Source organism: Biomphalaria glabrata, chromosome 11 (assembly GCF_947242115.1).
Source record: "Biomphalaria glabrata chromosome 11, xgBioGlab47.1, whole genome shotgun sequence".
Taxonomy (NCBI): domain Eukaryota; kingdom Metazoa; phylum Mollusca; class Gastropoda; family Planorbidae; genus Biomphalaria; species Biomphalaria glabrata.
The window spans coordinates 18,343,468-18,370,071 of record NC_074721.1 but is presented as its reverse complement, the minus strand read 5'-3'; the positions used below and the strand labels follow the sequence as shown (position 1 = coordinate 18,370,071).

The 26,604-nt window shown below is 35.7% G+C and overlaps 1 protein-coding gene across 6 annotated transcripts; it reads left to right on the top strand.

The window, feature by feature from the left end:
- The first annotated feature begins 836 nt into the window (after window positions 1-836).
- Window positions 837-25,319, top strand: LOC106058968 (uncharacterized). 6 transcript variants are annotated; one of them, XM_056004036.1, is made up of 11 exons: window positions 837-915; window positions 10,234-11,214; window positions 12,451-12,644; window positions 13,388-13,527; window positions 14,363-14,560; window positions 15,174-15,318; window positions 16,352-16,498; window positions 21,028-21,117; window positions 22,550-22,643; window positions 23,982-24,096; window positions 24,822-25,319. In XM_056004036.1, the coding sequence occupies exons 2-11, from the start codon at window positions 10,250-10,252 to the stop codon at window positions 25,122-25,124; spliced, it is 2,391 nt and encodes a 796-aa protein (XP_055860011.1). In that variant the 5' UTR covers window positions 837-915; window positions 10,234-10,249; the 3' UTR covers window positions 25,125-25,319. The 6 variants fall into 6 exon arrangements, with proteins under 6 accessions (XP_055860011.1, XP_055860009.1, XP_055860008.1 ...); XM_056004034.1 differs by having other exon boundaries at window positions 870-1,099; XM_056004033.1 differs by having other exon boundaries at window positions 870-1,144.
- Window positions 25,320-26,604: the final 1,285 nt, after the last annotated feature.

Here is a 26,604-nt window from a genome sequence, read left to right as displayed (position 1 = left end):
TGTTAATGAAGCTGCCTACAGATCTAGATTTATTCTAGAGAAGGGCAGAGGTTTTCATAGAAGAAATATTGGTTCAGCTAGGTTCCTTTACTTATGAAGGACTAAATTCAAATAATGAAATCAGGGGCACTGTAGAGGATGCCAAAGCTTTCATTGCTAACTCTGCAAAAATAAAAAGGCTCTGGAAGAAGAAAATCTGAGTGATATAAAATATGTTCAGCGTTTGGATACCTTGTAAGGAAATTTCCTATAAACAAAACTAATTTTATAAAACAAGATGTCACTGATCGAGCTAAGCAAACCATTACATCTGGTTTAAGTCTAATTTCACTTGTAACAAAAATTCCCATTATTTTGAATGAATTTTCTGTTGCCGCTATTATGGAATGTGAAGCACACAAGAGGCATTATGATCATAAGATCATTGCCAATTAACAAGATTATATTAATTTATTATTCTAACTTGGTCTAGAAAAGTCTATGACAAAGACTACAATGTAGGCCTATATATTTTGACACATTTGTACAAAATGTCTTATGTAACTTTATGCAGTGTTAACTTTTGGATTGCTGCCTTTCGTGAATGTTATCTTAGTTGTGTGCTTGAATGATTTAGTTTTAGTCTTTCCTGAGTATATTTCTTGATATTTAAGAAAATACGCATTTGTCCCTCAAAATACGCATTTCCAGGTCTGGGAATACGCATTTCATTTTTGGCAAGTATATATAAGGCGTCTCTGCCCTAACCCTAACCATAAAGTGCATGTGTATATTATATAGGCATGTGTGCAAATATATAACCTCTTTTCTACTAACGATTACAAAAGTCTTCAGTGAAAGAACAAAGTTAACATCCTTGTTTATTTATCTAATTATGAGGTCGCTGGTCTGACAATAGTGTCAATAGGCAGAAAGGTTATTATGAGAAAATAAATAGAGTCTAGATCTATATAAATCTAGATTTAACGATTCTCCGGACGAATGAACTTAAACTTAAGAGTACTCACTCAGTGACAGTCGTCTCAGTAAACTCAGTGAGTTACTTACTGACTGAGTCACTGAGTAATGACTACTTCTCAACTACAACTACAAGTTACAAGTACAACTACTAGATTTAAAATTTAACTAGATTTAACTAGATCTAGTGAGTACTAGTACTAGTCTAGTTAAGACTAAAAAGAGTTAGAGTGTTAGACTCACTGTGACTCAGACTACTCAGAGTGAGACTTTAACTTAAAGTTTAACTTTAATTTTCTAAAGTGACTAAAGACTTTGGTCACTTTAGACATCTATCAAATCAAATTTAAAGGGAAACTCCGATGGTTTTTCAAATTTGAGTTACTTATTTAAGTTATTACTGACATATTTAAATTCTGTGTAAAAAGTTGTAATAGTAAACATTTTACCATTTTTTATTTAAATGCTTAGAAACATTTATATTTAATAAATTAGTCAGTAAATTCTTGACATCTAAAAAAAACGGGGTTCTTTGAGATTTTGTTTTAAGCTAGTTCATACTATTCATACATCACTTCCCTCAACAATACTGAAAGAGAAACTAGATTTGACCAATCGTATCGCTTCATCCTTACAGTAGCTGTTAGGCTTAGTGACGGCCTAGTCCAGAGCTATGATACAGTTATATATATATATATTATATACATGTACAGATAGATCTAAAAGCATTAGGATAATCAACTCGAGAACAAGAGTAACACTTTCATCTAAGCCTGTCCCAAGAAGTAAATAGATCGTGTGTTTGACTGATTTGAACAAACAGGTCAGTGTAAGGCTAGTTGAGACTACGTGTAGTCGTTCATGAAAAGACAACCAAGCGATAGTGCTTATTGTGTGTTGAGTGGTCTGGCGAGAAAATACAGACTGCCATGGTTAGTCAAGCATGTAAATCTAATTTTAATACTCATTTTTTCTTTGCTTACAAGGTCCTAGATCTAACTGCATAGACCAAGATATATTTCTTTTACGAGAATGTAAACTTTGCTGTATGGTCTCCTGTTATACAATAAGTGAAATAGATTATTAAAAAACACATTTGTGACGTCACATAGAAACCCGGTGAAAGTCTGACTGTTTTGGATGCGCAGGAAAATTATGTCGGAAAAACATCAAATAATAAGTTATTATTGCAAAGAAAAAAAAAAGAATCATATTATCAAAACACATATTCTATCAAAAATTGTCAAAACCATCGGAGTTTCCCTTTAAAATAATTGTCAATCATTATAGTCTAAATCATATTCAATTACTTATCATCTTTTTACTTATGATTAGTGACTTATGACACTAATGACAGTACTTATGAAGTAAATGAACTGCATTACTAAGATTACTTTTACTGCAATTCAGAATTACTGACTCTACTGAGAATTTAATTCAGTGCAAAAAACTGCAGTGATGAGTGAAGCATAGCAGTTGATTTTAACAATAACATTATTAACACTAACAGCACCCTCAGCAGCGATACAAATTGAGTTTAATAAATTATTCTAGTATTTGACTTGTCTTTACTTTAGTGATGAGTCTACAAAAAAAAAAAAAAGAAGGCCTTCTCATTGATAACAATAAACAAAATATTTACAAATTTATTATTAGACTCTTACTTACCTCTAGTCACAGCGGCTCTAACTGTAGTCTGTAGTCTAGATCTAGATATTTTAGATTTAGAATAAACTCAAAAATGTGTGACAAGTGCAATATAATGAATGATATTTGAATATTAAATTATTAATTTATATTGCTTTATAATAATTATTGCATCTAGATTCTAGAGGTAGTAGAGTTGAGTAGAGGCATCTGTGATATAATTTAGATATCGATCCAGAATTAATTTAAAAAATAGCATTTATATAATATTAATAATAATAATATCTACTTTATTTAAACTATATATGTTATAACATTTAAAACCTATAACATTTAATAAGTCAAAATTTTTTTTACATCAAACATGTAAATATGAGAGTTGTTTTATAGATCTACATTGATTCTTGAATGAGGAAGTTTCCAGATATTAGATCAATATACTAGATCTAAAATCTAATTATTAATTTTTTAGTGTTGAAAAATTTGTTGGAAATTTTGGATTATCTGGCACTGCTTTTGCCCTTTCAGAAATGATGTCCTTTTTTCTTAATTATTGCTCTTTTTTCTTTTACATAGTGGTTGTAAGTTTTGTTCTCTTGCCAAATTTATTTATCTAGATATATCTAGATCCCATCATTCTAATGAAGTGTTGACTAAATGAAATTTTTCTTAAGACACTAAACTAGGCAGTAGGAGTCAATGACAAAAAAAACCCACTTTAAAATGACAATGTTAATTCACATTTCTAGATCTAAAATTAAGTTCTAGATCTAAACATCTTCATTGTAATTTGTTAAAAGAACTTTCCACCAAATTTTTCTTTTATGACAAGTACATATTGACATAGATTTTATAGGTTAAAAAATTTAGTCTTTAAAAAAACAACAACAACAAAATCAGCTGAGTGCACTTGTGAAAATTGGGCCCAATCTTTCTGATGCTTTTGTACTGTTTTGAGTTGTGTAAGATTTGTATGAAGAGAGACCTTGGTCACTTGATGTAGCAGTCACATGCACAAAATCAAAATTTACTTAAGTTTTTTATTTCGTAGAGAAGGCAAGGTGTTTTCATTCTTTTTTTTTCTCCACCATGTTTTGTACCGCAGGATATTTTTAAGTATAATAATAGAGTCCAGTTTATCGTCCCGAGACATGACGTTAAACTGCGCTCCTCTTTCCTTAGCACTTTTGGAGCTCAAAAGTGCCCTACTTCTTTTCTATCATTGTGTCTGCCTCCTCTTCTCCTAAGTCTGCCTTCATTGATCATCACACTGTCTCCTTAACTTTAAATTCTCACTACGTCCTAGACCAGTCCGTTTGCCGTGGACTGCGACGGGTAAGGGGGGATAAAGAGATCCTGGTGTTTGAGTGGTGGCTATCTGAGGATAAACCACAACAACACAATACTTTGGCTCCAAGTTCCCCTAGACCTGAGACCCAGATGGCCCGCTCTGGGTCAACCGGCTGGTCATGCCGAGCTACCAGCATAGGTCGTCGACCTATGCTGGAGGGCGGTGGCTGGAGGGTCAATCAGGGAGCTGCTGTATCGGACACATGTCCGATGTAGCAGCTGACTGAGTATAGCACCTGTGTAGCCCTGGCGGGCTCATTCTGGACATCCGAATGGCCCGTCCCCTTGTTGGACTCGATTGCGGGTGGGGAGCACAGGTGCCGAATTAACCAAAATATATATGGAAAAAAAAACACACACAAAACTACTTGCCCCAGACCTATGTCTGGGCAAGAAACGTCGAATTGACGATAAAAAAGAGGAGGTCCCAAAAAGCTGTGCCACCTGGCCATCATTTCTGGTGGTTAGATGCACAGAGGAGGGAAAAAGCCTGACAAAGTTGAGCCCTTTTATTATCTATAAGGGACTCAAGTCAGTAGTGGGAGAGCCCAAGAGTGTGTCTAAGCTACACAAAACAATGGAACTCCTTGTAGAAGTAGACAGCAAGACACACTCTGATGGGCTTTTAAGATGCAGAAGACTCTGTGATCTCCAAGTGGAAGTCATGCCACACAAGAGTCTGAACACCAGCAGAGGTGTAATCAGCTCTAGGGACCTACTGGAATGTTCCGAGAAGGAAATAGTGGAGGGCATTGAAGGAGTCACCCATGCCCGGCGCATTACCAGGCGCAGGGAGGGTGAGGAGGTCAAAACCGCCACTATTATCCTCACATTCGGAACTAGGACACCGCCAGAGTATGTGAAGGCAGGATACCTACGAGTTCCAGTGAGGCCCTACATACCTAACCCCATGAGGTGCTTCAAGTGCCAGGGTTATGGACACGGCGCGGCAGTCTGCAAGAGGAACACTGTGTGTGCCAGATGTGCTGGAGAGGGTCATGAGGACAAGGGCTGCACAGCCCAGTTCAAATGCCCAAACTGTCAAGCTGGCCACTCAGCCTACTCCAAGGACTGCCCTGTGTGGAAACAGGAGGTTGCCGTGCAGGAGTACAAGGCAAGAAACGGATGTACCTTTAGCCAGGCGAAATCGGCTGTACTGGCCCTACCCAAGGGCCAATTCGGCTTGACAAAGACCTACGCCCAGGCTGTTGCTAAGAAAGGAAGATCCATAGCCACACAGACGGACACATTGACCCCACCACCCCCTCCTCCTCCCCCAACTGAGAAGAAAACACCGCCAAAGAACACACCTCTGAAGAAACAAGAAAGCCCTGTTGTCATGCTAAAGAACAGGTTCTCTGTGCTCGCTGATGAGAGCATGGAGACTGAGCAGCATGTCAAAACCAATACTCCGGGAGAACCCGGAGACATCATGTCTGACACAGGTTCTCCTCAGAGAACCCAGCCAGACACCCCAACCTCTACCGAGTTAGAGGTTGACCAACTCCCTAAGGGGAGAAATCAAAGCGGAGAGGATGCCCGAGGTGAGAGAGGAGGAAATAACCTCCGCTCTAACCAGAGGGATCTCCCCTCTCCAGAGAGAAAGACTTCCCCCAAAAGGGGGTTGTCCTCCTCTCCATCCAAACCCAAGAATAAAAATACCAAGGTCACTGGAATAAAGGGAAACCCCTCCGGGGGCCCCCCAAGGCCAAATAGCTCCAAGTAGGTCATCTAGAATAAGCCATGGATTCCAGAATTGTACAGTGGAATTGTAGAGGCCTCAAGGCCAATTACGAGGAAATGCAGCTACTGATGGACTCTGAGACTCCTGTAGCTGTCTGCTTACAGGAAACATTTCTGAAAGATTGCATCAGCTTCCGAAGCTACCGTGCTTACACCAAGAATGTTGAGGATGCAGAGAGAGCATCAGGTGGAGTCTGTATCCTTGTGAAGGATAGCATCCCCCATGAGAGGGTAGAACTACAGACCACACTACAGGCCGTAGCAGCTAGGATAACCCTTCACAAGGTTATCACTTGCTGCAGCCTGTATCTACCACCAGGCGCTCCATTAAATCGAACAGACATGGAGGACCTATTGAAACAACTCCCCCGGCCTTATTTAATCCTTGGGGATTTCAATGCCCATAACACCATGTGGGGATCCAACAATACCGACACAAGAGGTCGTATGCTGGAGGATATCTTCCTCCAACATGATTTATGCATACTTAATGATGCATCACCGACCTACTTGCACCCAGGAACTGGATCATTCACATGCATTGACCTCACCGTATGCGTCCCCGGACTTCTGGACGATTTTAAATGGTCAGTTAGCAATGATCTACGGGGAAGTGATCACTTCCCAATCATCATTACTAACAATCTCCCTTCATTGGGACGACCTCAGCGGTGGAAACTGAATAAGGCCGATTGGGAACAATTCCAAAAAAGATGCTCTGAGGATATCACAGAAAATATCCTCCATGAACAGAACCCAGCTGATACCTTTGCTAGCAAGCTACTAAGTATAGCCAGGAAAGTTGTACCCCTAACCTCTGCAAATCCAAAACGGCCTAGCAAACCATGGTTTGATACAGCTTGCAAAAGTGCTATTGGTGATAGGAAAAAACGACTGGCTGCATTTATAAAGAATCCTTCCCAGGAAAACCTAAAGCTATTCAGGATAGCTAGAGCAAAGGCTAGACAAACCATACGGTCAGCCAAAAGGAATTCCTGGAGAAGTTTTGTCGGCAGTCTGGATGCCAAAACTTCTGCTAGAGCGGTTTGGAAGGCAGTAAGGCGAATCAAAGGGAAAGAATCAAATGCAATAGGGCATTTGAAAAACCAAGGACGAACTGTCACGTCCCCCAGAAAAATAGCTGACTGCCTTGCATCCTCAATAGCAGAAAAATCATCCACTGCACACTACACGCCAGAGTTCCAAAAAGTCAAAACCAGGGAGGAAAGACACCCCATTGATTTCAGGTCAGAGAACAATGAAGACTACAACAAACCGTTCTCGCTTGAGGAACTGAGGGAATCGCTGGACAAGTCACATGACACAGCGCCTGGAGAAGACGAAATCCATTACCAGTTCCTCAAGCACCTTCCCGAACCCTCATTGGCAGTCCTGCTAGGGGTCTATAACTGTGTGTGGCAAACAGGCGCTTTCCCAAACAGCTGGAGGAAAGCCACAGTTATACCAATACCTAAACCGGGAAGAGACGGCTCTGACCCAGCTAACTATCGACCAATAGCACTAACAAGCTGCATCTGCAAAACCATGGAAAGAATGATTAACAGTAGGCTGGTCTGGTACCTGGAAAGGAATAAAGTGATCTCAAACTACCAGTGCGGATTCCGGCAGGGGCGGACAACAACTGACCACCTGGTAAGGCTGGAAGCTTATATTAGAAATGCATTACTCAGAAGAGAACATCTAGTAGCTGTATTCTTCGATATAGAAAAGGCCTATGACACAACCTGGAAACATGGCATTCTACGTGACCTGGCGCTTATGGGGCTTAAGGGACACCTCCCCCGTTTTGTGGAGGAATTCCTGAAAGATCGAAAATTTCAGGTTCGAGTGGGCAACTCCGCTTCTGACACTCATGACCAGGAAATGGGTGTACCCCAGGGCAGCATTCTGTCAGTCACCCTGTTCAACATTAAAATAAATAGCATCATAAATGTGCTGTCCCCTGGCATAGAGTGCTCTTTGTATGTTGATGACTTTGTCATTCTTACTTTTGGGAAAAACATGAACACCTTAGAAAGGAAATTACAGTTATGTTTAAACAAAATTCAGGGTTGGGCAAACTATAATGGTTTCAAATTCTCAGACTCCAAAACAGTTAGTATGCATTTTTGTAATCTAAGGGGACTCCACCCAGACCCTAAACTATTTATACACAAAAAGAAGATCCCTGTCGTGAAAACTACAAAATTTTTAGGCCTCACCTTAGATTCCAAATTTAATTTTCTCCCCCACATTAAGGAACTTAAGAAGAAATGCCAAAAGTCATTAAACATACTAAGAGTACTCAGCCATACGGACTGGGGAGCTGACAGAGATACCTTGCTGCTGCTCTATCGGAGTCTAATTCGATCCAAGCTAGACTACGGATCCATAATATATGGAGCAGCAAGGAAGTCGTACCTAAAAATACTGGAACCAATACAAAATGCTGCCCTGCGTCTCTGTCTCGGCGCGTTTCGTACATCACCTATCCCAAGTCTCCATGTGGAGGCTGGAGTACTCCCCATGGATATAAGAATGAAAAAGCTTGCAATGCAGTATATAGTCAAGCTAAAATCCAACCCCACGAACCCTGCTTTTGACTCCATATTTAACCCCACAGAGGTAGAATTATACAATCGAAGGCCTAACGTCATACAGCCGTTGGGCCTTCGAATGAGAGAACCCATCCAAAATTTAACCCCACCCATTGACCAAATCTCTAAAATACAAACCCCTCAGAATCCTCCTTGGCTAATGAATAAACCCAAATTAAATTTATCCCTCCTTAATTTCAAAAAAGAAAATACAGACCCAAGCATACTACAAGTCCACTTTAGGGAACTGCAGGAGAGCTACGGAGATTGTGGCACCATCTACACAGACGGATCCAAAATGGAGGGAAAGGTCGCGTGTGCCTGCTCCTTTCGGAGCAAAACAATCTCCCGTAGACTCCCCGATGGCTGCTCCATCTTTACGGCCGAATTGCACGCAATATTGCTTGCACTTATGGCCGTAAAAGCATCAGAAAGGAGTAAATTTATAATCTGCTCCGACTCCAAATCTGCATTGCAAGCTTTGGGGCGGATGAAGACTGACATCCCATTGGTACATAAGAGCCTGAAGCTGTTGGACCTAATAACAGCCGACCGTAGGGATGTCACCTTCATCTGGGTCCCCTCCCATGTTGGCATTGAGGGAAACGAAGCCGCAGACAGAGAAGCAAAGAGAGCCCTAAATCATGCGGTGTCAGGAACCCAAATTCCCTACTCGGACCTGAGACAAAGTATTGCCTCTGCCACCTATCGAGAGTGGCAGAACCGATGGGAGGCTGAGACTCACAGTAAACTCAGGCAGATTGTGGCGGATGTCAGGTGGCGGCCCACATCTAAGGGTCTGACAAGGCGTGGTAGCACAACCATGTCCAGACTTAGGATTGGCCACACCTACATCACGCACTCTTTTGTACTGAAGAGAGAGGAGCCCCCACTTTGCGAGTACTGTGACTCTCGCCTCACCGTGGAACATATCCTCGTTGATTGCCCCAGATACCAGGATGTCAGGGCGAAATATTTTAGAGCCACTAATCTAAAAACACTATTTAATAATGTCGACCCTGGGAAGGTACTGGGCTTTATTCGGGAAGTGGGGCTATCTACGAAGATCTGATTTCTGAATTTGTGAACATGCACTATTTACATTAGATTTTTACCAAATATTTAAATTTTTACTACCTTTACTATTTTAACTGTGAATAGACCTTGATTTTAATTATATGACTGTATAGAATCTGGCCCTTGTTGTTTAGAGAGAGAGTAGTCCTTGAGGGACTGCAGGCACGACATGGCCTAAATTGTGCCGATGTGCCTCAAATCCAAAAATCAAATCAAATCAGAGTCCAGTTTAGTTTAAAATGTCATACATTCCTCTTTTGTAGTCCTCTCTTGTTTCCTTCTGGTACTTAGCCATTACCTTTTTTTGAAGGGTCTTGAAAGTTCTAATGTGTCCATACCATTTAAGTTTTGTGACTTTTAGAATCTTAGCATATATATTGTTTAATTTACCATTTATATTTATTGTCATCTTATCTAATAAATTGTTAAAGAAGAAGACAATTATGTGTGTCAATCTATTTGTGCAAGATAAATTGGAGAGTTAAATGCAAATAAGACTTTTTTTTTTTTTCTGGCTGTTTCGGGCAACCTGTTCTATATATCTATAGCTCTAAAAGCATTGGGGAAGAAATAGCACTTTAATGAATTCATCCTTGCATATGGAATAAGAATCTGCCTTTATCTTTGTGTCTGAGTGTTTTATTAGGTTGTGATTTAGTATTTATGGTTTATATTTATTACTTTTGCAAACTTTTTCTTCCATGAAAGAAATGTATAGAATATTAATAAAAAGTGTTTCAGATATTCTGATTGACATTGAGTTCTTGTTTATTCCATTGTATGATAGAATGAAGTATTCTTGTTTTTTTTTTTTAAAGTTAAAATGTTTTGATTTGTTAAATATTATGATTTTTTTTTTCAGCATTCATATTAGGAGGATGTCTTCCTTAAATCCACATAGATTACTTTGCAAACCAAAAGAAACTTTAAAGGCTATTAGTTCATTAAATGCTTTGTGCTGCCAGACTCTAACTAACTCTGACTATAATCATCAGTATAAAACTCAACCATTGCTACTTAAAGGACATGTTTCCCATAGAAAAGAATACAGATGTTATAGTACAGACAGCAGTTCCTTTAAGGTACTCACTGAGTCTACCATGTTGGTGCAAGATGGTATTAACATTGAAGAGCTGCCTATATTAATTCGAAGAGCCACTCGCAACTCTTTCCCTTTCACATCACACTCTTACACTGGCGAGAAAGTCTGCCAAGAAACTGAGTTTGACAACACTTTTCGTTATGTTTTGCAGAGTTGTACCTCTGTCAATGATATATTCAGACTTTTAGAAGTGCCATCTGATAAAGTGAGGGGGTACTCAGCAGCATTTGCCCTGCAGAGGCTTCACATTCTAAAGCATCTAAATACAGACTGGAATCAAATTCATTCTTTCATACGTTCAGCTGTCATGCGTGAACTGTACGATACTGTTGAGCAAGACATTGGACTTCTTGCTAACACAGCACTTATATCCCTTGTTGATTGTTACATAGCAGCAGAAGGCTTTAGTCCCTCTTGTCTTAATGCTGTCAACACAGAAGTGCAGATTCGACTTGGGGAAGGTCAGTTCTCCATTGAAGAGCTTCTTACTCTGGCCTGCATTTTAAAATCTGGTACTGAAAAGATATCTAAAGATTATCTACCAACTGTTAGGTCCAAGCTGCCACCAATGAGCATAGTTTCAGAAAATGCTTCCAGGTTTTTAAGCAATGATGACCAAGATACACTCAGGCAAGAACACTTTGACAAATATTGTGCTAGAACAGGGCCAGAAGCACGTGAAGAGATCAAAGCTAAGTGTGAAGAACTTTCCAATAATGTTTGGGTGCATTTATTCTCCAGGTAAGAAAATTTGTCAATTTTAGTTTTACTTTTTCAAATGTTTATATAATAAGATGATCATTGAATATCTTGTTAGCTTAAAAAAATCAACCCTTATCAAAACGTGATGGGAAAAAAATAATTACACTCAGTGAGAAAGATTGTTTTTCAAACCACATATATAGGATGTGGCAACATTGCTAATATTGTCACACATATCAAGATCAGACAGGACTATCTAGATTCCAAAATGTTTTAAATCAGTAGAGCATACATACAGTTCCCAAAATGTTTCAGATCAGTAGAGTGTACATTTCCCAAAATGTTTCACATCAGTAGAGTATACAGTTCCCAAAATGTTTCAAATCAGTAGAGTATACAGTTCCCAAAATGTTTCAAATCAGTAGAGTGTACAGTTCCCAAAATGTTTCAAATCAGTAGAGTATACAGTTCCCAAAATGTTTCAAATCAGTAGAGTGTACAGTTCCCAAAATGTTTCATATCAGTAGAGTGTACAGTTCCCAAAATGTTTCAAATCAGTAGAGTTTACAGTTCTCAAAATGTTTCAAATCAGTAGAGTGTACAGTTCCCAAAAAGTTTCAAATCAGTAGAGTGTACAGTTCCCAAAAAGTTTCAAATCAGTAGAGTGTACAGTTCCCAAAAAGTTTCAAATCAGTAAAATCTCATTCTCAATCCCATGGCAATGCACAATCAGACACATGAACCAAGATCTAATGGTCAGAGTCATAATTGAAGCTTTCCTTTATTTCTTCATTCTTTCTTCATTTTCTTTCCATTACAATTGTATTCTGCTGCTGCTTGTATGTGCCATGTTTACAAAGATAGACTTAAATAATATAATAAATATAATGATAGTTATTTGTGACCAAGTGTCTTTGGTGAAGACAGACTATTGAATATAGGTTGCAAAATTCACCTTAACTGTGTTATCTTGTGAATTACAGGCATTACTTCAAAAGAGAAGATCATTATGACCTAAGCATTTATTGTCAATCTAGTCATGCATGCTAATAGTTTTGTGGACTGTCATGGAAGTCCCCAGATTTCTTTACAATCTTTATTTTTCTCTTCTTTTTAGCATTTTTAAAATAAAAACATAAAATAATGAATGTATGTCTATAACATTAGTATTGTTTTATGTCTGTTATATTTAAAAAAAAATTCTTCATGGTTACAATATGTTTGCTAACAGTGCTGTGTAAATAATTAATTAAAAAAACATTATTTTGTGTGCAGGTACAAAGAACTCAATGAAGAAACATTTCCATCAACTCTTCAGGCACTTCCATTTAGCTACAGAAGCATGGTGACTTTTCTGGAGAAACCTTTGAATCACTTTTGGGTCAAGTTGACACCTGACAGTGTAGCCATCAGCCTCAAAAACCTTTTACGTTTGAGAACCAACAACTCATCAATAATGATCAATCTTAGTGAGTAAATCAAAACTGAAAGAATGAAGTAGCATTATGGACATTGCTGGATTAGTAGCATCATTATTCCTTTTTTTTCTCCCTCTTCTAAATGATAGGACAGAGGCATCTTATTTCATGTCTTTGTTGTGATGTTGTATTTCAGACCAAGCTGCAAAATAGACATGATTTTTTAATCAACGTGTTTCAATGTCAACAGTCAATGAGGGTGTTATAAAGCCAGAAACTGACGATCACCTTTTACATGCCCAAAAAATTGGCAGTTTGTTCTAAAATTCTGATTAAAAAATTCCCTTCTTCCATATATATATATATATATATATATATATATATTTGAACTGAGAACCTTCGTTCAAAACTGCCTAGTATCCAGTTAAGTTTACTCCTCTTTAGCTCTTCTAATTTTCCCTGGAAGTTGTTGTTGGTTGATATTGTAGACTCTTGCTAGGGATGTGGTCTGATGAATTGTTTGACCTTCTTATAGTAGTTTGTTCTCACTTCCTTAATTCATTCTTTTCTTTGCTGTCTTCTTGCTCTCTGTTGTATCTAGTGTCATAAGATTTAATAACAGGAAAAAAAACAACAGATTCCCTTTTTGCATTGCTATTTTTGTTCTACTTTGTTCTACAAATTGCTCAACAACAGATTTATATCTAGTACATCTCATTTTTTCTCTCTGGGTTCTATGGTTTATTGTTTTAGTCACTTGTACAATCTTTTGAATGTTTATCCTATTGTTTCAGGTCGCTGGGCATATGTACATATCCATAAGATGACACCTCCCTTAATGTTGTCATTTCTTAACACCTTTCTTCAGTTTAACTTTGTGGATGAGAATTTATTCAAAGTTATAGAAAGATGTCTTCAATTAAAAGGATTGCAGGTAAGAAAATAAGAGGGAGAGAACCAGTCTTAGTTTATAGTTTACACCCAGTGGAACAGATGTGCAAATGTTTTTTCTTTGAAGATTTTTAAAAAATTAATAATTGGCTTTGAGGTATAATCTTTGATTTAAATATAATTTAGCATTTAAGTAAAAAGAATTTTTCTAATGGTTGTTTTTTTTTTTATTTTCTGAAATGCTACTACTAATGACAAATACAAATAGGACTAAGCAATACTTTAATTCTTTGCTGGCCCATTCCTTACAATATTAAAGAACATTACAATCTGGAAAAAAAACAACAGTAGTTTTAAATACAATTTTTAATGGGCATTGACTTTTTACAGAAATATCAAAGCCCTTGGTTTAACCCAAATGGATAAAAACTTTTACTGTTTTATGTAGACATGTATTTGCATTTCCTACTTTAAAAGTGTATAAAAAATTGTTTCAAGTGAAATGAAAGCGGTTTATACCAAGAGAAGATAAACACTTTGGTAGGGATATATTTATAAACACTTGTTGTGAGAGGGCTTTTAGTTATTCGCATACAAAAAACCTGACTCAGTTATAACCTTCCATTTTTTTTTTTCATATTTATAAAGGAAATCAAATTATGACTGTTTAGACTAGCAATAAATATGAATTGTAATGAAAGAAAAACATATAACTATTAATTCATACTCTTGACATACAATATCGTCAGCTTATAAAATATGAAAGTTAAAATCACATTAGTTGCGAGGAGTTTAATTTCTTTAGAATTAGGAAGCTTTCAACTTATAAAAAAAAATATTTATTTTTATGCTCACTTGTTATGCTGTTTGGTTCTCAGGTTCAGACCAGTGTCATTGCCATGTGCGTTGAGTATAGTCGATATTGTCGATATCTTTCCCCCCTTATCATGGATGCTGCAGCCAACCACTTTACCCATTATGGATACTCCTATGAACCACTTCAACTTTATGCAGTATTGAGAGCATTTGGACAGTTGAATTACCTCCCTTCTCAACCAGAAGCCTTTTTAAAAATGGTATTTACTCTTAGTGAGCTTCTTTAATCTTTCTATGAATCTAGCATAGTCGTGTTGACAAGGGTTAGGTGCTTTGAGCCGAGACCAATTGTAGGAAGCCTGAACGCTGACTTGCAGCGTTGCAACCTGCGGGCAGTTTAGACCATGTCACATGCCTGTACAACTTGGCAATGAGCTATTTGTCTCCACAGCCCACATGTTGTGATGTCGCAGCTCAGTGGTGAGGCCTTCTATAACAAATGATCTTGTTTGAGCCATCACTATGACTATTCAGAAATGTATAAGAATTTTGTTAATTGAGTGGCCTTGTAATACACTTCTGATGAAAAAAGTGTACACTAGGATTCAACTTGAAATTGATGATACTACTCATGTAATGGGTTCTAGACATTTCTTGAAGAAAGTATGGGATGTGCTAAAGATCAATGTGCTGACCACCGGACAGTAAAGGTTGGGGTAAAGGTCAGTGTACTAACCACTGGTCAATAAGGGTTGGGGTAAAGTCACTGACCACCACACACACTTTTTTGTGAACTTTACATATCAGTTGCTTAGAGGGCCTCACACTTTTGAAAATAATTTAAGCTTATGTCTCTGTTTCTCTTGTCTCTAGGTGGAGAGTTGTCTGTGGGACAGATTTGATCACCTGAATGAGGCGCATCTGCTGGAGATTCTAGCCTCCTTCACCTTTATCAACATTTTACCCAAAAACTTCTCACAGCGTGTGGCAAGCGATTACTACTTTGCTAAGGTTTCTAGTAAGTATGAAGATATATCTTTTTTTTACTATAGTAAATCACAGTCATTAAAGTTTGGGTAAAAGCATATTTCAATCATTTATCAGAACATGTTGAGTGATACATGACCACAATGGGATTGATACAATACATTCTGGTTGTTAGGGGATACAATACATTCTGGTTGTTAGGATACACAACATCAAAATTAAACAGCTATGGCTTAACTTAACCTGTTTAATGTCTGATAATTTGTATTAAAGTATACAAATTATAATATTTGGGATGTGTGACTGAGAGGTCACTTGGCTACCTATCATGGGGGCTCGAGTTTGAACCCCGACTTGAGCCGAGTTGTGTTTGCTGAGTGCCTAAAGGTATCATGGTAACCTATTCCCAGGTACCCCTTCTCCCATTCGTCTGCAAAAAAGATAGGACCATAGCACACTGAGCATACTGTAAGCATGAAAGATTTGCCATATAATATGAAAGCAATGAAAAAAATGTATTTAAAATATTTAACATAAATTTAAAATATTTATAAGATTTTAAATTATTGAACAAATACACAAATATGAGTCAGTTTTATTGCCTGTAGGATGAAATAAGTAGTGCGCTTGTGTTTTTGGGAACAATGAAACTTAAAAAGTTTAGAGAAGCTTGAGGAAATCTAAAATGGAACATATTGTGATAGTTCTATTTCTCTTCAATGCTATTTTTTAAATGCCTAATGGCTAATGCAGAATATCTCCAAACTATGTAGTATTAATAGACATGAATTTCATTCTTTTAAATTCCTATTATGAAATCTTTTGGAAAAACTAAGACAGCTTAAGACACATGAAAGAGTTTTACCAATGGTTGAATAAGCTATATCACATTTTTAGTAATTGGCTTTAAAAAAAGACAGGCTAACAACATTAGCTAAGACCTTCCTACAAAATAAAGTAGTAGAAACAAGTAAAGAGGTAGCCAAAAGAAACAATGGGTAAACATCAATAATTCAACAAGCTTCATGTCTCATTTTATCAACCTATTAACATTTGTATTTTAGAGTTGAAGTCTCCAGACAAAACCATAGCCAGCACCTGGTTAAAAGTGATGAAGCATGCCATTGTGATGGAGATGAGCAATGACCCTCAGAAATGTTTAACTTGGCTGTTGAATAGAAACAGTAGAGGGACTTATTTCATGTACCATGGTGAGTAGTCTTAGATATATTGCTTTTGAAAACTTCAGTAGAGCTTGTAAAGTTTTTTTCTATGTCACTTTCTTTGTTAAGTGCTGAGTTTCCTCAAATTCAAACATTGGCAAAAAGCAGCTGTAAATAGACACAGTAAATGCTGACATTTGACAATTTGGAAATTTACCCAAAAGCTATTATTTCCTGTTTTAAAAAGAAGTTGTCATTCCTTTGTAAGAGAAAGGTATTGAACAAAAATTCCAATTATTTATGTATAAAGAAAAAAAAAAAGATTTATATGCCTGGTTTTTACACAAATATATTCTCTTACTACCTTTAGTACAAAAAAAAAAAAGCTTCATTAACTCAATGAGTGTGGAGCGTCTATCCCATAGACGGTCTGTCTGCCCTAAACGCACGGAACGTTTATCCCATAGACGTTCTTACCCTACCTTTGTTTCGTTGCATTTTTAAATTAAAAATTTTAACTAACAACAGTGGAACTATTTTTAATTTATAAAAGAGTTCTTCATCCTTTGTTTACATAGAAATTAGAAGCTTTTGGCTTTATTTAGACATTTATTTATTACTTTTTTACAATGTAAAAAAACGTCGCCATGACTACGCTAGTCCAAGACACACCCACAATGTTGACTACTGAAGAAACTTTATAATTATTCTAAAAATTATCACAAATAAATAGTAATAATGAAGAATTTGATCTAGATTAGATTCAGGTAGGTCTAAATTTAGCGTATTCATAATGATTATATCTATATTATTAGTATTTAGATCTAAATCTATTATTGTCAGTAGGCTAGGTGTAGTCTGTAGATCGAGATTGACTAGATCTAAGCTTTTATCTCTAGACTTGGACTCTAGATCTAGATATATCTTTAGTTCTAAGCTTCTGGTAAATAAAAAGAAAGGAAATGGTAGATCTATATCAAATAATCATCCACTGTGGGCATTTTTTCCCCATTTTCTTTCTTTTTTTTTAGTATTGTTTATCTGTAAAAATCTACAACATCATGGCTATGCTTGTCCAAGACACACCCACAATGTTTACTACTGAAGAAGCTTTATTATTGTTTTATTTATACTTCTATGAATTGTAATAATGAAGATCTTGATCAAATTTAGCATAGGATGAAGCAGACTTGGACATAATTAGCATTTAGATTTAGATCTAGATCTAGTATTGCCTTATACGCTTAGGCTTAGGCCTTAGCCTTAGACTAGGGCTAGGTCTTGAATGTAGATCAAGGTTGACTAGATCTATGCTTTTATCTTTACACCTTTGTAGATTCCTATAGATCTAACCCTTAGATAAATGAAAACAACAGAAATGGCAGATCTAAATCCAATATTCATCCACCATGCTGGGCCTTTTCTTGGTATATTTTCTAGCAATTTTTTTTAGTATTGTTTTTTTGGTAAAAATCATCACCATCACTATACTCGCCTGAGTATACTGGTTCAAGTTGCACTCCAAAAGGTTTACTACTAAATAAAAGTAAAATATAAAACTATTCTAAATCCATAATTTATCACAAAGGAACAGTAATAATGATCTATTCGATGTCTAAATCTTAGGTAAAATGAATTAGGATTTTTATTGTCCTTCATCTAGTTAGAGATTTAGGCTTTGATCTCTCGCTAGCCTATGTCTTGCACTGGTCTAGTATTAGAATGAAAGATGTTCTATGCAAATAAAAAGAAGACAAATCTAGATCTATATCCCATTGATTCAAATGTACATAATATTTGAGTGCATTTGGTTGATAGATTTAGTACTGGTATCTATTGTTATTGGTAGTAATGAAAAGCGCAATAATTTTCACTTTTTTTTCTGACTAAAAAACCAGGTAAAAATAATAATATAATCAATGATTCATCATCTTTTATTGACTATTTTATCACATTTCTTTTTGAAAATATCACAAAGGAACAGTAATAATGATCTATTCGATGTCTAAATCTTAGGTAAAATGAATTAGGATTTTTATTGTCCTTCATCTAGTTAGAGATTTAGGCTTTGATCTCTCGCTAGCCTATGTCTTGCACTGGTCTAGTATTAGAATGAAAGATGTTCTATGCAAATAAAAAAAAGACAAATCTAGATCTATATCCCATTGATTCAAATGTACATAATATTTGAGTGCATTTGGTTGATAGATTTAGTACTGGTATCTATTGTTATTGGTAGTAATGAAAAGCGCAATAATTTTCACTTTTTTTCTGACTAAAAAACAAGGTAAAAATAATAATATAATCAATGATTCATCATCTTTTATTGACTGTTTTATCACATTTCTTTTTGAAAATGCTGTAAATAGTCTAAATATGCTGTTTCAACAGTAATACAAGAACAAAATCTAAATTTAGGTCTCAAAAGTTCTAAAGTTGGCATCCATTTTTTTTTCTGAGTGTCATATTATTTAGATTATAATTTGTATCTTATATTTAAATAGAAAGATGTTTACATTTTCACATTCTCCATTCATTTACCTTTACTTTGATACCAAATATGTTACTATAGCATCATTGGTAGTTAAACAATAAATTTTTGTTTTAGCCATGTTTGGAACATTTTCTTATTTTTAAAAAAAAAGTAGCATTTTTTTTAAAACAAAACACCGCAGTCAATGAGTTAATATTCAATATCCTTTGTAGGTCTTGGATATTGTAGTATCAATACTTTTGTTTCAAATATTTCTAGATTAAAAAAAACAACTTATATACATATCTGGTTTTCACTAAAAAAAAAAAAAAAAAAAAAAAAAAAAGAGAGTAGCTTCGTTTTTGTATATCTGCCTGATTGTGTGCTATGTGCTCCACACTGTCAACATGCTGGACTGATGAGTTTGAATCATTCCAGCTGCCATCTTACAATAGTTCTCAGATAGGATATAATACTTCATTTCTGAAGGAAAGTCAGAAATTTATAAAATGAATTTTTATGTTCTGATTATTAATGTAAAAAATTGATGGTAACTTCCTAACACATAGTACCACATTAGTACTTCTACTGTAAACACAGCATCCTCTTACAGTATGGTCTATTGGGTTTAAAGAGTTCTAGATAATTATACAGGGGACATGATGTCAATATGTTCTCACTGTGCTCTATGCAAAGCAAGAGAGAAAACTAAACTCATTCCACTTGCGCTGCCTCCATAAGATCTTGCAAATCACATGGGAAGAGAGAGTGCATTACTGAGATCCTTGTGCGAACAGATCTTCCCAGCATCTTTACAGTCCTCAGGCAACGCCACCTGCGCTGGCTTGTTCATGTTTGCCTGATGGAGGACAATCGCATCCCCAAAGTCATTCTCTATGGGCAACTCGCATTTGACTCAAGAAAAACTGGTCACCTCCGTTACATGGATGAAATCTAACGAGACCTCAAAACAGTGAATATTGATACTGAACATTGGGAAGACATACCCTGTAGTGACCTAATAAAACACTACAGGAAGACATGTCTTGAAGCTAGGCTTTATTGAACAAGAATGACAAAACAGTTCACATAACACAGTACACACACTCACACAAGCTGACCTGGACACCATGACATTTTGACACACTAGAACAGATCAGTTCACAACACACAACAGGAAACATAAATACACAACATACCCCTAGACCGCACTCGTTGGAGAGAGACAGTAACTAATAAAGCTATGGACTGTGAAAAAACATGGGCCTCAACTCTGGAAGGTTGGCTCATATATTACCAAACCGAAAGCCTGCAATATATGTGGATGGGAGTGTCTCTCCAAAATAGGGCTCCAAAGTCACATGAAAAAGTATTCTAGGAGATGAATCATAGTTGTTACGACTGAAGGGGACCAATTAACTGTGTCCTAATGAAATATATGTGATTCTTTCACATACTTTTACCCTCTGGATTGCTAAGTTTCAGAAGTTGCTCAACTTTTATAACTTGAATGAATAAACTTAGATAACATTATTTGAAAATTAAAATATTTGTAGGAAGCCTGCATTTCTAATTGAGGAGGCGCGTTGGCTGAGTGGTAAAGCTCTTGACTTCCGAACCAGGGTCCCGGGTTCGAATCCTGATGAAGACTGGGATTTTTAATTTCGGGATCTTTGGGCACCTCTGAGACCACCCAACTCTAAATGGGTACCTGACATTAATTAGGAAAAAGTAAATGCGGTTGGTCATTGTGCTGGTCACATAACACCCTTGTTAACCGTAGGCCAAAGAAACAGATGACCTTTATATCATCTGCCCTATAGACTACAAGGTCAGAAAGGGAAACTTACTTACTTTTATACATTTCTAATTCACATGTAAGACAACAATGCTGTAACTACTCTGAGAGTGTTGAAGAATACTTATTTGTCTCTTTCCATTTGAGATATTTCATTCATCACAATGTACAAAGCCTGATCACCTTTAACTTTTATATTATTTTTTACAATAAGTTTGAAAATATTCATACACTAAATTTCTAGAAAACATAAATTTGTAGATTTCTTAGTGTTTGTTAATGATGATCTACTTTTTTCATTAACAGACAGTTATAAAAATGCAGCGAAAAGTGTCAAGTTTGCTTTAAACCAAATGTTTGGTCCAAAGTTTCATCATTCATTACCATTTTATGGATGTAAGTTCTTTTTTATTTTGTTTATAAGGTGCAGATTATAATATTTAGATTAGCTTTGTTTTATTTTAATGTACAAGAGTACAAAATTAATAATTTTATTATAACTCAAACAGTACTGGGAAATCTTGTAAAAAATAAAATTGAAGTATTCAGTTTCTTACCTTCTTTGTATTAAAGTTTATTCAATTGTTGAAGTTGAGTAAACATAGTCTTTTTTTCAATGCTTACCTTGTGATGTTTTCTTGTGTGGAACAGACTCAAAGCATATGTAATATGCCAAAACATGACACAGGCATCTTTTGAGTAATTCAACAAACACACAAAGGGAAAATGACAAATGACAGAAATTAAAATCAAATTGAAAGAATTATTTTCCTATTCTAATTTTGACAATAAGTGTTGTAAACCTCTTCACTGTCTCTTGAGTAAACTATGTTTAATCTGAGGTAACAACTAAACTTCCAATGAACAATTGAACACAGGTAAAGGCTAACAATGAAACAATACAATCAAGAGTGATCACAATTCAGAACATTCAATTCGTCAAAGAAAGGGTCTCTGTCATTTCTAAACAAATACCTAAGTCCAATAACTTCTCATAGGGGGGCACAGTGGCTGAGTGGTTAAGCGCTCGGCTTCCAAGCCTGGGTTCAAATCTCGGTGAAGACTGGGATTTTGAATTTCTGGATTTTTAGGGCACCCCTGAGTCCACCCAACTGTAATGGGTACCTGACTTAAGTTGGGGAAAGTAAAGGCGGTTGATTGTTGCGCTGGTCACATAACACCCTGCTTGTTAACCGTTGGCCATAGAAACAGATGACTGCCCCATAGATCGCAGAGTCTGAAAAGGAAACTTTACTTTTTAATATCTTCTCATTGAACCAAACTTGACTGTCTCCTAATCACGCTAACATATGAAGTGTTTTTATTTCATATCTATTTCTAGTCTTTGTTTTTATCATGGCATTAGTGCTACTAGGTTTTAAATTGAAATCCAAAATCAGCACACAAAAAATCCTAATTTTTAGGCTCCATCATGTTCTTATTTGTAACCTAAAAAAGTGATTCTTTCAATATCTGAATATGTTGGTAATATTTCAATTGTAATCAAGTATGTTAATGATCATTGCTACAGAAGACAAGATTACATCAATGTAACATCTTTTCATTCTCCTTGACTATGCTGCAGACTTTCTCTTTGGATGTGACTCTATGCTTGCAGAGGACTATAGAACAAATGCCTTATGAAGGTGACAAAACATACACAGACCATCAAGGAATGACGACATTGTTAGTCTAGAACACTAAAGGGTTAAGTGTCTTGGGGGGGATTATGTTCCTTGCAAGTAAAAGACTTTGGAGTGAACTGACTAGGATTCAGTTCTTATACTAAAATAAAATAATAACATTACAGTGCCACTTTAATCATCAGGTCATACCATTAACCTAGACAACAGAGGTGCACCTGTGGAATTTATTTACTCTCAGGCAGATGGTCTTCAAAACAGTGAAAAGATTGTTAAAAAGTAAGTCAAACAAAAAAGGATCCCCAGTTTGTTTCAAATGTGAAAGTAACATTGAAGAAAAGTTTTTAGAAAATGAAAATTCCATTTGTTTAATACTGTAGCTACTAGTTGTTAACTTAGAAGTGTTTGAATGTCAGGGGGGGAAGGGGAAAGTGTCTCTCATTTGCATAGATTTAATGCTGTTTTGTTCATTGAGAACATCCAAAGTAAAAACTGAGATGGCTGTCAGATTTATCCCAAGTAATACTTACTTTATAAACTATATAAGGAACTAGATTTTTTTGGTAATGCATTAAATGTTTTTAGAATAATTATATTTACTAAGGCTTATAAAATTAATTTAAAAGAAGGGTGGAATTAGCTTAAATCAAGCAACTTACTAGATGCAACTTCATTTAGACTTAGACTTACCCAATTGCCAAATTATAGATTATGTTTGCCTTATTTAAAACATAATCTATAATAATTTGGAAATGAATAAACAATGTTAGAGTTCATGTGGTGTAGCACTCTTCTTTTCAATGTTTGTTTTTATGAATATGATTCACTTAGCCCTTATTTATTTAAGTAAACATTACTATTATTCTTGATGCAAACTTTTAATGTCCAGTTTAAATTGAATGAGAATTTGAAATGTAATAATTTGAGTGATATAAAAAAATGTTTAGCTATGAAAATCAGCTTAAAAGAGAGGCATCAATGTGAGTTTAAGTTTTTTGTATCCACCTAGTCAAGGTTGTTGTTCCAAACAATGTTTTGTAATTCCTGTTCATAATTATATTTGTAAAAGTGAACTTCAAAACTTACTATCAAAATATCATGATAGATCAAGGATGAAAACCAAGATCTTTCTCACAGCAACAAACATGCTTATTGGTCAATTGTTTTTTATTTTCAAATATTTTCTTTTTTTGTTTTTTGTGTGCAATGTAAAATGACTTGCAACTCGACTTTTTAAACAAGGAAAAAGTGTTCAATAAAGTAATTTGTTTACAATTCTAATGAAAGTTGAGTTATTACTTCTCATCAGTAAATACAATAAACATGCATATATATATGCTATTTTTCAAGCATCAAAAGATAGCAGGGAAACCTTCTCCCTCATGCCCCCTCACCCTACAGGCCCACAAAATAGAAAGGACCATAGCATAATGGTACAGCATGAAAAATGAGCAAAAGCAATTTAAAAAAAAAAGATTTATTTGAACAAAAATAATGAATTGAATTTTGTAAAATGACAATTCAACCATTGTATTCACCCCTGATGACTGAGCCATGTCACCAAAATAAACCCACATGCATAGATGCTCTTTGTTCTTACTTCTCTTTATCTTCCAGGCTTGCCTTACTTCTGAGAAGTGCTGATCATTTCATCACCAACACAAAACAACTGCTGGGGGTCCAAGTACAGAGAGTAGCTCACTTAAAGAAGTTAGGTTACATCCCTTTAGAGGTGAGTCATTGCTAGTTGTCATGATGTCAAACACAGAAAGCAAATATGAAATCTTGACCTTACATCATTTATTGCTCACTCTATTCTTTGTGAGGTGACTGAGTTAGCTTTCCAAGGGCACTTCAATCTAAACATTACATTTCTGGGACATGTTTCATTGACTATTAAAACATTGCCTGTGATTTATGGGATGTGGGGCTGAGGGGCATGAACAACTTCTATACCTCACAGGGAGGTTGAGTTTGAATCCTGGCTCTAGCTGAGCGGACTTGTGTTTTTGAGCACCTAAAACCTTCTCCCATATAACCCCTTGCCCTACAGGCCCACAAAATATATTAGACTGTAGCCTATGGTATAAAATGAAAAATGAGCAATTAAAAAAAAAGATTAATTATGCCACAAATATAATTAATTGAATTTTGTAAAATTACTTTTCAAAAATTTTATTCACCCATGATGACATCCATATCACCAAAAACAAATTTTTTAACAGATTCTTGATGAACATATATAGAGCCTACTGACAGTTTTATTTCATTGATTAATACTTTTATATACCATTACTTTTCACAAGTAGAACTGTATTATATATTGTACTTATCATTGGACTTTCAAAGCTCACAATAATTACTCACTACTTTAAGTGTCAGTCAATTACTTTAGAAACAAAGAGTCACTGTCATCTTTTATTTGGTTGTACATGTGTATGTTTGTATTGGTTACAGATAAGAGTAAGTGATATTTTGTTTGCTGAGAGGATCTCTGAGGTCATGCTTGTTGATGTGGTCAGACAGCATCTCCAGCCACATGTGAACTTTGACCAATTGCCTGAAGTATGTGGGAATCCACTGGGGCAGGTTGAGCCTTTCCACCTGGAGCAGAGCCTGAGTGACTGGCTGGGTTATGACGACCTGCTCAATCAGGGCACAGATGATGTGGATGACTTTGACCTCATCAAGGCACTCTTGAAAAGCAAATCAATGTCAGATCAGATGAAACCAGACCCTGATGATCCTCAGTCTACTTGACCAGTTAAAAAGTTTTTAAAAAGTATTTAGGAATGAACTGGAATACATCTGAGTTACTAAATTAACTTGAAGACCATTTGTAATAAAATGGTGAAAAGTTGAACAATTTTTTTTTCTACTAAGTAAAAACTGGAGTCCATAGTAAATTGAACAGTAGTACAGAAAAATTTGAGAAATACAATATTCTTCATGATTCTTTGAAGTTTATCTAAGTTTTTGTTTTGTAACTGAGAAAGAAAACATGTTGCATAAGCTTTTTGCAGCTGCTTTTATAAAGCTGAACCAAAATGCAAACATTATCAAGGGAGACTACTCCCATAATACACACACACAAAAAAGGTGTTAACATTTTTAACTCTCTCTCTTCTAATTAAGGATACCATCATTGAATTGCCTCCATTAAATTAAATTAATTTTTGATCTATAAACTATAATTTGTGTTATATAAAAAGAGCATGCATTCTCCTATAATTCTATACCAAAAGTAATGTTTTGTGATTACAAAAAAAAATGCTATTGAAAATCCTAACTGGGTAGAATGTACGAATGTGAAAAATGAACAATTCTGTCAGAACATGGAAAATAATTATGGAGATGAAGCGTTAACTGCATACTACAATTGTGCGTGATCCAGTATAAATAATTATGTATGTTATTTTGACTGTAACACCTACCCCACACGTTTGACAGTAAATTTTAGTTATGAATGAATACCTTTGCTTTGTTTCTCTCATAGAACATGACATCAATTTTGTTGAAGATAAGAATTACAAAATCATCTTCTCCCTTGAAACAGTCCAGTAGTGATTCATTATCATTTCTTGATCTAGACTTTAGACCCAGCCCTTAGAATAGAGTCAACCCTTACACATAAAAAAATGTATTTTTAGCTCCCTCAGCTGTTGAAGAAAATAGAAAAAAAGGTCTTCTTAGTTCCCCTCCCCCACATGATATGAATTAGTCTTATAAGACATTCCTTCTAAAGGAAAGACAATTATGCTTTAATCTCATTCATGTTTTATTCTAGCATTGCCTGTTAATTATAGACTCTTCTAAGTCCTTAATTATTCTGATTCAGGCAACCCTTTTCCATGCTATAATGGCACAAGAAGAAGAAGCACTTGTATGAATTACTAACTATACAAACTCCCCTTCCCCAATCCAAACCATAGACACACACAAACAGACCAGCTTAAGTGCTCTAACAAAGTTTCAACCACTCAGTTCTAAAACTAAATGTAGAGTTAGTCCTAATAAAATCCTCTTATTTAAGCTTCATTTATTTAATTCACATCAAATGTGTGAAGGAATGCACAGCTAATTCAGGGTTAGGAAAAAAAATTTGCATTAGCTTTTATAATTAGTTAATTAAATGCTCTGCTCAAATATTAGTCTACAATGCCTTTGGACTTTTTGAAACTGGTTAATATGCACAGCATCTATGCTCTTCTGACACAGAGAAGACTACCCTGGCTCTGAC

Coding starts and splice junctions, on each gene's coding strand:
- LOC106058968 (XM_056004032.1), top strand. CDS start 1,819: ATGAAAAGACAACCAAGCGATAGTGCTTATTGTGTGTTGAGTGGTCTG. Junction 1,890..10,233: donor AGAAAATACAGACTGCCATG/GTTAGTCAAGCA, acceptor TTTTTTTTTCAG/CATTCATATTAGGAGGATGT. Junction 21,118..22,549: donor TTCATTACCATTTTATGGAT/GTAAGTTCTTTT, acceptor TTTAATCATCAG/GTCATACCATTAACCTAGAC.